Source organism: Geotrypetes seraphini, chromosome 2 (assembly GCF_902459505.1).
Source record: "Geotrypetes seraphini chromosome 2, aGeoSer1.1, whole genome shotgun sequence".
Taxonomy (NCBI): Eukaryota; Metazoa; Chordata; class Amphibia; order Gymnophiona; family Dermophiidae; genus Geotrypetes; species Geotrypetes seraphini.
Window position 1 is genome coordinate 344,333,715 of NC_047085.1, and position 15,287 is coordinate 344,349,001.

At 44.6% G+C, this 15,287-nt stretch overlaps 1 protein-coding gene across 4 annotated transcripts in view; it reads left to right on the forward strand.

Moving 5' to 3' along the window:
• Window positions 1–15,287, forward strand: part of CNTNAP2 (contactin associated protein 2) — a 2,440,986-nt gene that overhangs the window by 2,269,420 nt on the left and 156,279 nt on the right. For all 4 annotated transcript variants that reach the window (XM_033930311.1, XM_033930310.1, XM_033930313.1 and 1 more), the window contains one exon: window positions 14,620–14,838. In XM_033930311.1, the coding sequence (XP_033786202.1) occupies window positions 14,620–14,838 (219 nt within the window). The remainder of the gene's footprint in view (window positions 1–14,619; window positions 14,839–15,287) is intronic.

Here is a 15,287-nt window from a genome sequence, read left to right on the forward strand (position 1 = left end):
TTGGTCTTGGTCCAGTTGAGTTTGAAGTTGTATGTGTAGTGGTCTGACCAGAGGGAGGGGGACCAGGTTCCATTGGGAGTTTGGATTGCTGGGGTGGATGTTTGGTGAGTCATGAATGCTGCGATGTCCAGTTAATGGCCTTTTTCGTGTGTGGTTTGTGGGTTTAGGATTTGGAAGGATAGGGCATTGAGAAAAGATAGACAGTTTTTTGCTGGTGTGGAGGCTGGGTCTTCTAGGTGAAGATTTAAGTCTCCAAGGATGAGGTTATATTCTGCTGTTAGAGAGTTTTGGTAGATGAAGTTTTCGAATTTCGGTCTCACTGTTGTCCAGTTACCTGGTGTTATATAAGAGAGCATGCAGTTTAGTGAGTTTTTTAGTGTAGTGCTTGTAAGGTGACAGGCGAGGAAGTCCATTTGCGGGGTGGAAGTTTTTTCTAGTAAGTTTAGGGTTAGGGAGTCCTTTATTATTATTGCTAGTCCCCCTCCTCTTTTTTTCTCCCTGCAGGTCACTGTTATTTTGTACCCCAGAGGGCATACCTCTGTTATTCTGGGGTCTGTTTCAGAGGTTAACCAGGTTTCTGTGAGGAAGAGGCAGTCTAGGTTTTCTGTTTTTATCCAGTTTACGTAGGCACAGTTCAGCGAGGCGATGTCTGTTTGATGATAGTGAGCTGTTTTAGGGTATATGAGTGCTTTGGAAAGAGGTTGAGGTTTGGTTTTGGGATGCATAGGTCTTCTTCTCCAGGTTAGGGTAATAGGATGTTGAGAGCTGGTATGGTGGTTCGAATTTCTTGTTGTGAGGGGTCTTCTGTTGAGATGCTGGATATTGGTTGCAGTGGAATGTGTGGGTGTGGTGGGTATGTTGTTTGCTTTTACTTTCCATCTGGTGATGAGGAGGATTATCAGTAGGATGGCTTGAGTGTGTGTTTTCAGGGCTAGCTTCATGTTTGGTGTCTGGGGATGAGTGTGTGGATTGGATCAGAGTGTTGGCTAGTGAGTGGATTGGTCCAGAGACGTTGGGGTTTCGGGGGGCGGAGCAGGGCTCCCACGCGGTCCGAGGTCGCTTGTGTAGTAGAAGCAGCTCCCGGTGGCAGAGGAGCTGCTTTTGAGCAGGCAGTGGTGTCGCTGGGGTTTCGGGGGGCGGAGCAGGGCTCCCACGCGGCCCGAGGTCTCTAGTGTGGCAGAAGCAGCTCCCGGTGGCAGAGGGGCTGCTTTTGAAGAGGCAGTTGTGTCGCTGGGGTTTCGGGGGGTGGAGCAGGGCTCCCACGAGGCCCGAGGTCGCTTGTGTAGTGGAAGCAGCTCCCGGTGGCAGAGGAGCTGCTTTTGAAGAGGCAGTTGTGTCGCTGGGGTTTCGGGGGGCGGAGCAGGGCTCCCACGCGGCCCGAGGTCACTTGTGTAGTGGAAGCAGCTCCCGGTGGCAGAGGAGCTGCTTTTGAGCAGGCAGTGGTGTCACTGTGGTTTCGGGGGGCGGAGCAGGGCTCCCACGCGGCCCGAGGTCGCTTGTGTAGTGGAAGCAGCTCCCGGTGGCAGAGGAGCTGCTTTTGAAGAGGCAGTTGTGTCGCTGGGGTTTCGGGGGGCGGAGCAGGGCTCCCACGCGGCCCGAGGTCGCTTGTGTAGTGGAAGCAGCTCCCGGTGGCTCCCACGCGGTCCGAGGTCGCTTGTGTAGTAGAAGCAGCTCCCGGTGGCAGAGGAGCTGCTTTTGAGCAGGCAGTGGTGTCGCTGGGGTTTCGGGGGGCGGAGCAGGGCTCCCACGCGGCCCGAGGTCTCTAGTGTGGCAGAAGCAGCTCCCGGTGGCAGAGGAGCTGCTTTTGAAGAGGCAGTTGTGTCGCTGGGGTTTCGGGGGGTGGAGCAGGGCTCCCACGAGGCCCGAGGTCGCTTGTGTAGTGGAAGCAGCTCCCGGTGGCAGAGGAGCTGCTTTTGAAGAGGCAGTTGTGTCGCTGGGGTTTCGGGGGGCGGAGCAGGGCTCCCACGCGGCCCGAGGTCACTTGTGTAGTGGAAGCAGCTCCCGGTGGCAGAGGAGCTGCTTTTGAGCAGGCAGTGGTGTCACTGTGGTTTCGGGGGGCGGAGCAGGGCTCCCACGCGGCCCGAGGTCGCTTGTGTAGTGGAAGCAGCTCCCGGTGGCAGAGGAGCTGCTTTTGAAGAGGCAGTTGTGTCGCTGGGGTTTCAGGGGGCGGAGCAGGGCTCCCACGCGGCCCGAGGTCGCTTGTGTAGTGGAAGCAGCTCCCGGTGGCAGAGGAGCTGCTTTTGAAGAGGCAGTTGTGTCGCTGGGGTTTCGGGGGCGGAGACTAAAGACTAGTTAGTACCATAAAAAAAAAGCAGGGTTTCTACAATGCTCAGTTGTGATAATAAAGGACTGGGAAGTAGAAGATAACTGCTATGGATGTGAATGGGCTTGAAAAATTTAGCATATTGGAGTGTTCTATTTGGTTGATTTTAAGCATTCATTTTAATTAAAATGAATGCTAATTTCCATTAAAAAATGTGTGAATTTCTCAATATGTGCAAATTGTGTTCTTATCAATTTCATAGATCAATGCAAGTTAAATTGATTTTGTGCTTGTTAAGTAAGGGCCCTTCTACTAAAGTGCAGTAAAGTTACTGCATGAATTAGAGCACAGAAAGTGTTAGTGCATAGCTATGGAAACTGTTATGCTCTAATTCAGGGGTGCCCAACGCGTCGATCGCGATCGACAGGTCGCTCGCTCAGGCGACCCCAGTCGATCGCAGAACGGGTTCCCTTCTTCCCTTCTCTTTTTTCCCCTCCTGACTGGCCCGCTCCTGAATTCTGCTGCTGCCTCCGCTGCTCAACATTAAAAAAAAAAAAAAAAAAAAGGCTTGGAGAACTTATGCTCCGGGGGCTAACATGTGCTTGTACCGGCTTCCCTTCGCTTCCCTCTGAAACCGGAAGTTATGTCCGGGGAGGAGGAGGGGGTAAGAAGGGAAGCCGGCATGCACATGTTAGAGCCCTGTTCGCGGGCTAAAGCGGGAGACAGGTCAGTGAAGCTTGCGATTTGCTCTTCTTGCTGCCAGGTCCTGCCTACTTTCTGTTTCCTCAAAGGCAGGACCCGGCAGCATTTTTCCCAAAATGTCGATCTTGGGCCGATCAGCCTTCCTCTTCCCGACCTCAATTGTGCCGTCGGAGAGGAAGTTCTGGCCAGCGGAACTTCCTCTCCGACGGCAAAATTGACGTCGGGGAGAGGAATGCTGGTGGGCCCGAAGCAAGGAGAGCTTGGCCGGCGGCGGGCGGCTTTGGGGGTCTGTTATCCGATGGCAGCGGCAGAAGCAGTGGCTTGTGGGTGGGCAGGGAGGGAGAAAGAGGGCAGGCAGGGAGACAGAAGGAAAGAAGAGAAACAGAAAAAAAGAATGGGGGCATGAAGAGAGAAAGAAAGAGAGGGCAAGGAGAGAAGAAGAAAACATTGGGGGGGGGAATGAGGTCAGGAAGAGAGAAAGCATACAGGCTAAAAGAAGGGAAGAAAGATTGGATGCACAGTCAGAAGAAGAAAGTGCAACCAGAGACTCATGAAATCACCAGACAAGGTAGAAAAAATGATTTTATTTTAAATTTAGTGATCAAAATGTGTCTGAATTTATATCTGCTCTCTATATTTTACAATATGGTCCCCTTTTACTAAACCGCAATAGAGGTTTTTAGCGCAGGGAGCCTATGAGCGTCGAGAGCAGCGCTGGGCATTCAGCGCAGCTCCCTGCGCTAAAAACTGCTATCGTGGTTTAGTAAAAAGGGAGGGGGTGGGTTTTTGTCTATTTTTGTATGGTTGTTACTGAGGTGACAGTGCATAGAGTCATCTCCTTTGACCTCTTTGAAAAAACCCCAGAATAGGAATGATAATTAACAATTGTATGCGTACAGTGTGCGTTGTGTTTTTTTTTTTAATTTTATTGTTGGTAGATCATTTTGACTTGGTCATTTTAAAAGTAGCTTGCAAGCCCAAAAAGTGTGGGCAGCCCTGCTCTAATTCATGTGCTATTTGCATTCCTGGGAACATGCCAATAAATAGTAAGGCTATGGGTGAGGAATGGGCATGTATTGCAAATCATAGTGTATGGTACCTATTGTGTACTGTCACTGATGCATATAGCTTAGATATATTTAATGCCTTCTAAATAGGCCTCTGAAGATCACCAATGATTGCAAGTTAGACAAAGATTAAGGGGCAGATTCTGTAAGAAGCCTAAGAAGTGGCTGAGAATTGCACACTGGCATCCTATATAGAATCGCATATGTCTTTAAAAAAAAAAAAAAAAAAGACACATTATCCCTGATCCCATATCACAGGCGCCAGTTACAGAATCGTGCCTTCCTAATTGAGGAATCCCTTGCCATCATCTGATCGCAGTAAGGGAATCCCCAATCAGCTGAACTGGCAGGCCTCCCCAAAGCCTTCAGCTCAGCTGATCTGCAGAAAATATCCCTGCCACGATCAGCTGAGCTGGCTGCATTAGGGGAACCCCGGAACATACCATGAAATCGGCAGGAGGGATGCCCACGCTCTCCTCATGTCGACCCCCATCCCCCCATTGTGATTGGCAGGAGGAATGCCCATTCCCTCCTGTGACCCCCCCCCCTCCAAAGCAGAGACACCCCATGGAACCCCTGACCCCCCCATTGAAGACCAGCAGGAGAAATGCCCCTCCTACCATCACCCACTCGGAACCCCCGACCCCCCCCCCCCATTGAAGACCAGCTGGAGAGATGCCAACTCCCTCCCAGACCCCTAAGCCCACCCTGACACCCCCACCCCCATACCTTTTGAAAGAAAGTCTGGCTGGGGGGATGCTTACTCCCTCCAGCCGGCAGGTCCTCCTCTTCAAAATGGTGGGTCTTCCCCTTCCTGGTGCACCGGGGGGCCTAAGGCCCCTCCTATGTCAGCAGGAGGGAGTGAGCATCCCTCCTGCCACTCTTTGTTTGGGGGGGTGTCGCCATTTAGGGGGGTCAACAGGAGGAAGGAGTGGGCATCCCTTCTGCCAATTTTGCGGTATGTGTCGGGGGGCACCTGCTGCAGCAGGGGTATTTTCCCCCCAATCAGCTGATCTGTAAGGATTCCCCATAGCTGTGATTTTAGGGGGCTTGCCGGCTCAGCTGATCAGAGATTCCCTTTCCGTGATCAACTCAGCCAGCCATGTCATGGCCCCAGGGAGATGCCTAGGGTAAGTTCGCCCAAGAACACATCTGGGTGAAACCATGCCCACGCCCAGCCTTGGTGAGCTCAAGTGTCCCCAAGTGTTTCCCTATACCTGTGACAAACACCTATAGTGTAAGCATCCTGCCTCGAGGGGGAAGGGGGGGTTAGAAAATGTGCATCTCAATTGGCTGCTAGATGGTGATAGGATGCCTACAGCCACCTACAATCATGATGCCCGTTTATACAATCTGTCCCAAGTGCATTGGTATGAAGTCTGAATGCACAGTTTTCAAAAAGGTGTGAAAATACAAGATGGTAAAGAGGGAAGTGCACCTTTGTTTAAACGGGATCATGTTGCTTACGAGAGGCAGTTACATCCTGTAGAATGTTGGCAGCTGCTGCACGCTAGAAGACACTACCCTATTTCAACAGACTAGCCAAGAAAACCATTGAGGAAGTATCCTAACTTGCTCAGTTACCCAAAAACATTTTAGAGTAAATTTAGGTTTTAAAAAGCACAGAAAAGAGGGCTATCTATCTAGGCACACACATGCATGCACATATATAGTACAGACATATGAACAGTGATAAATTTTTAGAGCATGTCTACGTGCACATGTGTTTCAGGGGGTTGACAACTGTGTGTGTCTATGGGCTCCTTTTACTAAGCTGCGGTAGTGTTTTTAACGCGCGCTGCCCCCGGAAAAACTAACGCCAGCTTAGTAAAAGGATCCCTATGTGTTGGTATTCAGCTTATGTCTGTGTGATGGAAGAATTTTGTAGAGATATAAGGAGTGTTTATGGGGTGGAAGAGAAGCATGGCGGTGTGATTTTAGGGGATGTGAGTGGGGGTGTGGAGGGCCATGTAGAAGCATGGACATCCTAAGTGTGTATTTTTGTATATGGGAGATTAGTTTGGTCAGTTTGTGGACAAGGGTGTAAGAGTGTTTTTGAAGAACAGGGTGTATTCAGATGTGGGAGAGGTGGCTTGAAAGATGTTTGCAACTTTCTTTACCTATTCATGAGCAGCCTCTAACTACCTGTCTTAGCAAAGTAATGGGGATTTGGAGGAGAATTCATTCTCTGAAAATACTGGTCTAGTGTTTCTGATTTTCTAATGCATAAGAGACAAATTTAATACTTTCTATCCCTTCTTTGGAGAACTATTTTATGCATGTTCCCCTTTTGCTTATAATAATAATAATAATTTTATTTGTATATACCGCCTAGCCAAAAAATGGTTCTAGGCGGTTTATAACAAATAAGCACAAGTCATACAGTGGAGAGTAATTTTAAAAGGAAAAATCAATTCAAAACAAAATACAATAAATAAGAATTGGTCCTACAGTAGAAAATATGATGTAAAAGAAAAATGTTAAGAAACATACGAAAACAAGACTATCCCCCTTTTCTACGAAGCCACGCGGTAATGGCCCCGAAGCCCATACAGATTTAAAGGGCTTCGGGGTTGTTGCTGCACGGCAGCCGCTAGCGCTGCTTTGAAGAAGAGGGGTATGTTAATGACAGTCTGAGTTTGTCAAGGCTTCTTAAAGGCTGAAATTTGCAGGAGAGCAAAGATGAGTTATGCAGAATTTGCATGGTTATTCTGCCATATCTTTTTTGTGCTCGCCCTCTCCAAGAAATCTTTAATGGTGCTCACCAGGTTATCTTTTCATTCTTCAAAATAGAATTCCGCTAAAGTCATTTTTTGCCACCCCATGCTCTTACCTTATGGTTTGTGTGCTTTTCAATGCAAATGTTACTTGCTTTGTGCCTTGGTTTTACAGCAAGGCATTCATCACCCATTCTGCCGTCTGTCAGAAAACCCAGCTTTCTTCATTTATTCATTATCAAAGTTCACCTTTTAAAATTTCATGCCCTCATTTAAAAGTAATTAACAAACATTTGCCTGAATCTGAAAAACCTTATCAGTATTCATGCAGGAAACTCGTGAATGCTCACTCCATGGAGATACAATGGATGCCAGTGCAATTCACTCTGGAGTTCCCCTCCCCCCACACACACAACATATGGTACTCTTTGTTATTCCACCCCCCACTGTACCTCCACTCCCTAACTACTTTGAAAAATCTGAAATGCTTTATATACTCCTTAATTCAAGTATTCTTTACTTTTTTCTTTCTTTTTATCTATAGCTCATGTTTTCTTACTTCTCCGTTTCCATTTGTTGCATATACTATACTATGCATGTATTAGGGTTACATAAACTCAGAACACAATTAACCATAATTTGGAAGTTTATGTATTACTTCCAGGAAGGACTTGAGAGAAGAAAATGAGTGAAAAATAATTCTTTTTCTCTGAAAATTTTTGCCCTAAACTTTTGTAAACTTAAAAATCACAAAACCCATGGCAGGATGGCGAATTGAAGGAAGCATTGTGAGTTGCTCCATTCCTTCCTCAACCTTTATATCTTAAGTGGCTATAATATTTTTTTATATCTATGCCTAAATGAAGGGGGAAACAAAGAGCTTTCCCTGCAACCCTTGTTCTTTTATTGGCGAGATCGATTTGTGGTTCTGAGCTTGTGTGGAATGACATCTTCGCTGTGGGAGCGGGCGGCAGAAGTAGAACTGCCCCCCTCCTTGGTTGCCTATTCAATGGTGTATTCACTTTAAAATTTTAGCTCTAATTTTTAAAATTCTTTATGAATAACAACCACTTTGTCTGGCTACAACCCTAAAGGTGCATGTGCCAGGACGTTCCCTTTGTTCAAGTAATCAGGCACTACTTGGGGCTCCTTTTATCAAGCCGCGCTAGTGGTTTAACGTCTGTAATAAGAGGTTTTTTTGCCAGTGAGGTGAACGCTCCACCACCGCTATTCCACCATTGTGGAGTTGGGAAGGCCCTTGTCTGAGGCTTTTTCCTCCGTTTGAAAATGGTCATTCAGCCTGTACTGTGTTATTAACACACCGTCTGACAAAGTGCATCTTACTGTTATGGAAGTGTTTTATTAATTACTGCTGGTTTTCACAATATCTGAGTCCTTTTGGCTATATATCATAGACAAGTATGAACATCTGTACACCATGCATACAAATTTTCAGTACTGCCATTAGAACAATGATCTATGAATAATATATAATATCAAGGCCTGGTAGATTGTTAAACTATCAGTAAGTTTACTTTAACCCTTGGGGGTATTTTACATATTTGTAATATTAACTAAGCCCAAGGAATGAAGTAAGCTTGGGTTCAAATCTCACTGATGCTCCTTGTAACATTAGACAAGTCACTTTTACTTTTATGGAATCCTGTACAAAATTAGATTGTAAGCCTTCTTGGGACAGGGAAATACCTGAATGTAAAAAAACCTTCAGATACCATTTAAAATCCTCTGAAGTTAAGAGCCAATAATGAAAATGTGCACCAGAATTCAAGTGGGATATGCAAAGTGATTCAAGACTTAAATGCTGGAAGCAATATAGAAATTGGATTTAGCTGTAATGATACAGATGAATAACTGTGTTTTTAAGATGGTGATAATTGTCACAGGAGCAGTGTCTGAGGACCGACTTATTCATACAAGAGCCAGTACAAACCTCTTCCACTATGCATGTATGCAAATAGTGATTTACGTTCCCCAGGTGCTAGGAGATCATGGGGGTCATATTTGGTGTTAGGGGGTGGGAGGCCCAGGGGTCATCAATGATATGAGATGAAGTACAGCATTTCACCTCAATTCACCAGAGCCAGGTTACGGGTCTTCTACATCTAATATGACTTTGCTGTGTTGCCCCACATTTAGAGATATATTAAGTTAGACAAACTATAAACCATTAAAACCCCAGTATTATGATTAGCGAATGACACGGGGACAAATTTTTCTCCATCCTGCAAAGTTCTTTTCTTGTCCCTGCCAAATCCCTGCAAGCTCTGTCTTCATCTGCACAAGCCTCAAACATTTTTAAATCCTAAAAAGCTAAGTATCATATGAGCATCAAACATCTTACATTCTTGGAGTAAATTTCCTCCTCATATTCTGACTATAAGGTCATTGACACAAATTCTCTGGTCCTGAAAAGTGCTCCCCATGAAGGTGTCACCTTCATTTGCTTTGCATAAAATATGTCATGTGAAAGGGCTAGGAAGAACTGAAGTAAGATAATGCCAACATAGAAAGAGTCCTAAAGTTTCATCTAAATTGAGTAGTGTGGACCAGATGAAAAGAAAAATAAACCAGTGTTTGAGGCTTATGCGGTTAAGGCAGAGCTTATAGGAATGGGGCAGAGGCAGGGACAGCAACAAAACTCACGGGGACGGGACGGAGAATTTGAGTTCCTACGGGGACAAATTTGTCCCCGTGTCATTCTCTAGTTATGATCAAGTTTCAAGTTTCAAGTTTATTTATTCTTGATGAATCGCCTATTTAAATTGCTAGGCGATGTACAATAATATTAACATATATTAATAAATGAAACAAGCACAATATTAATGGTGACATAAAAACAAATTTGTTGTTAGTTAAAATTTAACACACTTAATAAACTGAGTGTAAACATAAGTTTAAAATAATTTTGTGGGTAAAACATACAAGACATGTGTGGTTAAAAGGGGGAATAGTTACAATTTTTGATAGAAGAGAAGAAAAAACATAAAAGGGAAAAACAAAAAGGGAGGTTATAATGGTTGTTTTAAAAAAATAAAAACAACTAGAAAACTCGGTAACGGTATAAAGATAATAGATTTTTCTTTGTCCTAAGATCCATAAGCATCTTTAAAGAGGAAGCATTTCACTCTTCAACCACTTCTCTTCAGGGTGGAGGAGTAGGCTAGTGCTTAGTGCAATGGCCGGAGAACCTGGGGAACTGAGTTCAATTACCAAGGGAAACACTCCACAATCACACAACCCCAAGGAAACCAACAGTTCAATACTCCAAACACCAGGGGATATACTCACTTGTTCCCTAATTAAAAGGAATTAACTTTCAATATAATTTTATATTATCATGATATGTTCAGCTCAAAGGATACCATAAGTAAAGGAGGAAAGAGCCTCAGACTCCCAGCCTGCCGCTGCTCATTAGCTTTCAAGCAGCCACTTTAACTCCTTGAGACTCTGGGCAAGTCACTTAAGCTTCCATTGCCCTAGGTGACTGTATATAATATGTAAAACCACTTTGATTTTAACCACAGAAAGGTGGTATATCAAGTCCCATTCCCTTCATCTGTGCTAAATAGTGGATTAGCCTTCTTGCCATATGGTGTGTGCTTTCATGCTTTGTGGTGTGCTAGTTTGTGCATGAAACCACTTTCTGCTCCTTTTACCCACAAGATTGTATGCTAAAGCTGTGCTAACCATGTTTACAGTCAAAGGGCACTTTACTGAATAAGGCCCTGAAAGATCATCACCTATAACCAGAATAAAGACACATGCCTAAGGCCCAAACGTTTGTCATATTTATGTTCAGGACTCAGGAGTTTAGAGTGTCTAATTTATGCATTAAAATCCAGAAGGACTGACATGTCTGAGCATTTTTGAGAGTTTAAAATTTTCCTCTGAAGCTCTCTAACCATTTCCCCTGTGTGAGTGAACCTCCCCTGTCTGTTTCCAGTGTCGCCAGCAGCAGCAGAGACAATAGGTAGGATTCAGCCAGTGAGAAAACACTGGGGGCAGGAGAAATAGAAGGCAGCTTTAGTCGCAGAAAAAGAGTGAGCTGAGACAGAGCTACAAATTACCCAGTAGTAGTTAAAGCTACAGCCTCAGCACCCTGAGGTTGTGGGTAGAGGAGAATGACAGGGTGACAGCATTCGTCCCCGTGGATTTTCACGGGAAACCATGAGAGTATGAATGGGTACAGCACTAACTCCCAAGTCTTGCATTGAAGAATGCTGTTGTAGAAGGACTGAGGTTGAGACAGACACTAAAGAATGACATGGGATGGTTATCCATGGAGACAAGGACGAATTCTGTCACCGTGTCGTTCTCTAGCCTGGGTTCAAACCCCACGCTGCTCCTTCTGACCCTGGGCATGTCACTTAATTCCTCCAGTGCCCCACGTACGTTAGATAGATTGTGAGCCCACTGGGACAGATAGGGAAAATGCTTGAAGTAGCTGTATGTAAACCACTTTGAGTGTGGTTGTAAAACTACAAAAAGATGGTATACAAGTCCCAATCCCTTCCGCCCCCTTTCCCATTTCTGGATTGCCTGCAATCCCTTCCAAATGCACTATGGGACCTGAAGCACTGATTTCAGTGGGTAGAATGAGGAATTACATGTACCACACTGCTTTGGGGATGCAAATTCAGAACTGGTATTGACCAAAAAGTCTCCCTTCTGGAACTGGGTAATTTGTAAGCTCCCCTGAGTGTACAAGTGGAACTTCTGCATGAGGTAAGGGGGGCTGATTTATTCTGAGCTGGCCTATGAAAAAGCCAGTGACTGTTGTAGGGGTGGGAAATATGCTGAGAAGAGGTACAAATGGGGACATGATGAGGTAAAAGAGGATTATTGCAGGTTGAGGAAAAGAGCTGGCAGAAACTGCAAGACCATGACATGATGATGGGCAGAACTGATAACCTGGACAGTGAGAGAGCGTGTGTGTTTATGTATCTTCCCCTGTATGTTTCTCTGTGTTTGTTTTTGGGTCTTTCTTGATGAGGACCATGTCACTTAATTTAATTTCTCTTTGAGAATTTGGGCTGGAGTGGAGAGATCTACAGTGCAAATCTACCCATATGTATACTAGGTAGAGGGAAATTTACAGCCTGGTTGATTTACTCAAGTAACTACTTAGTTATCTGCATAAGCACCTTTGAGAATTGCACTTACATTACCCTCACTCTCTCTAGCTCTTTTCAGTGAAAGCTAAATATCTTTTCCATTGCTTTTTCTATTTATGAAGGTTTTTTTAACACTTTGATCTTCAAGATTCATACTTTGGATGGAAATGACTTGCCCAGCTTCTCTGGCTATCAGCTCATAACTGTAACTAGACCCAAGTGAATATTGTCTCAGGATGCCAATCCTCGAGGGCACCCAAAGTCTGCCCCACTGGTCCCCCCTGCAGCAGTCAATTTCCTCCTTCCAGCTAGCGGCAGTATCTCCCACACTCCCATGATATACCGCATAATCTCGCTCATTTACCCCTCTCCCCATGCATACAATCTAGAAGATACTCCCTCTCTCAAATCTTCCCTGGCACTTTTACACACTTCCTTCTCCCCTTTAGAGGTGGCAACAGTAGCAATTCACATTAATCTGTCTGCACTGGGCCCGGAGCCTTCCTTTGCCATGTCCTGCAACATCTAATGTAACTTCCTGTTTCCATAGGTGTGAGTGTAGCAAAAGGAAGGCTGTGGGAACAGTGCAGGCAGCATTATGAGAATAGCTACCACTGCCTCTAAAGGGGAGCTGCCAGATAGTGGGCAGAGGTGGTTGAGAGAAAATGGGAGATTTTGGACCCACAGGGAGGGAGAGGTGTTAGACCTGATATTGGTGCCTAATTTTAGGCATAGAAAACCTTGACAAACTGAGGACGGCTAAATGTTAGGATGCTGAGCGCAGCCCAAGCACACTTAGGTGATGCTATGCATGATTCTAAAATGGGCATTTAATTATTATAGAATCAGGGCCAGATTCTATAAATGATGTCTAAAGTTGAGCACCTCTTAATCGCCTAACTTAATTGGCAAAATACCCTTAATAATTGGAAAAAAAATTAATTGTGCAATAGGCGCCCATCTGATTCAATAAAAGATAGGTGCCTATTGCATGGCGCTTAGCGACACCTAACGCCTAAGTGAGCATTTCTGTGGACGGAACATGACTTAGGTGCTGCTAAGCACGACTGTCCAGAAACTTAGGTGCCTGAAATGTAAGCCTTTAAAACCCTCATCTACATTTCCGGCACCTATGTTTTTATACTAAGCGCGATTCTGTAAACAGCGCCTGTGTGATTGACACACAGCTGGCACCATTTTTCTAGGTGCCAGCCAATTTAAGCACCATTTACAGAAACCAGGGGTCAGTGCCTATATCAGTGTCTAACTTTAGCCGGACGTTATAGAATCAGGGCCTAAATGGTTGTAATGATGCTGAAGGAAGTTATCAAAGTTGGAGGTAATGACAAAAGGGTCTTAGCAGTATGTTCACAATGGATGGAACAGATTTTGTTGATTTAGAAGCAGCACATTTTAGTGATTTGGGGAGGGGATGTGTGTGGAGGAGAAAGCAGAGTGGAAGATTAAATCCAAGATTTCAAGCCAAGTAAACTGGAAAGATAATGGTATAATCAATTATTTAATTGAGGCCCTTTAATCTGTTCCTCAGGCAAAAGCTTTTGCTTACCCTTAGTATAGGTGCGTATTTCTTGAATACTATAGGGGCTTTAACATGCTGAAATCCAAACTATCCCCTCCCCAGAAAATCATGTTCTATGCTTTTAGCTCATCCATATATTGGATTTCAAATGATGACCTTAAAAACCAGGGTATGAGGAAGGTAGTCCCTACAAGATGTCTGTGTGTAATAACCACTCTTTGATCTATGACATGGATGACACAACAGGCTGTCATGGCAAACTGAGGCATATCTGTGGCACAACCACCGTGGAAAGCTTTTCTGTTGCTGTATAATATTAACATATATCAACAGAATTGCAATAGAAGATGCAACAGCCAGGACTATTGCCTGTTGAGAGCCCTATATAGTCATTGGAAATGGAAGGGGGTGAGTGACTGGGGCTGTGACAATGGGGATGGAACTAGAGATTGGTTTGAATGTCACCTCCAGTGAAAAGGTGTTCTATCATTCCTAACACTATTCTTGGATTCTGACTAACTACTGTTTTTTTTAAAATATGAAATAATAAACAAAGGAGTAGCCCACTGTAGCAAGCCCTGCTCTCGGCCTAGGCCATTATTAGTATGAAAGATTTCACTTGTTGTGCAGCCGGATGTGTGATGCTATATATCCAAGCAATCATTTGTAGGCGTGGAGGAGTAGCTTAATGGTTAGTGTGATCCTGGGTTCAAATCCCACTGGAGATCCTTGTGACCCTGGGCATTTTGCTTAGTCTTCCATTGTCCCAGGTAAAAAAAAACTTAGATTGTGAGCCCACTAGGGCTCACATAAGAACATAAGAATAGCCTTACTGGATCAAACCATCTAGCCCAGTATCCCTTCTTCACAGACGCCAATCCAAGTCACAAGCACCAGGCAAAAACCCAAATAGTAGCAGCATTCCATGCACATACTGTGTACAGCACTGTGTATGTCTAATAGCGCTATATAAATGATTACAAGTAGTAGAAACCCCCCTTTAGAATTCAGGTTTAAAACAGTAACAGGAGAGTTACACTCAACTGTTCCACAATCCCAAAGTGAGACTGCTATTCAAGGACTAAACATTTCTCCTTTTTCTTTCTTAAGGAAATGATTCTTTCATCTACATCATATATATCGACAAACAAGTCTCTAAAACTGAATAGATATTTATTATTCATCTCCTATGCAGCTTCCACTGAGGTATCCTTTTCATTTGATGTTGGAAATGGGCCAGTAGAGATTATTGTCAGGTCTCCAGTTGCACTTAATGATGACCAATGGCATCGTGTCAGAGCAGAGAGAAATGTCAAGCAGGCCAGCCTACAGGTGGATCAACTGCCCCAGGAGACTCGGAGGGCACCATCGCAAGGCCACACACGACTGGAGCTTTATAGCCAGCTATATGTTGGTAAGTGCTATGCTTTGCAAGACATGGGTTTCTGTCACCTAACAGTGGTATACACAATCTCTTTGTAATTCAGATCATATTAGACATCTGTCAGTGTAGAGAATGCTTGTTCATGACTAAACTGTAACTGAGAAACCAAAAAGCAACTTCTTATATAAGACAGTGGCATTTTTTCCTTTCTCTCCTCTACCCTTCTCTTTCACTAGGACTTGTATTCATAATTTCTCCTCTGTTCTTCTCCAGTGCCCATTACAACTTTCCATGAGGCAAACAGGACATAGCTTGAACTGTTCTAAAAAAAGAAAATCACAAATAACCGAATCCGCGGGAGAAATTTAGTTTTAGCAGCTGCCTTAAATTAGCATGTTTAATTAGAAATTTTCTTTTTTCCTCTATAAGATAGTGAAGCCCCACATGTGAGCCGCTCCCCCGAATGTCTCTAATTGGGG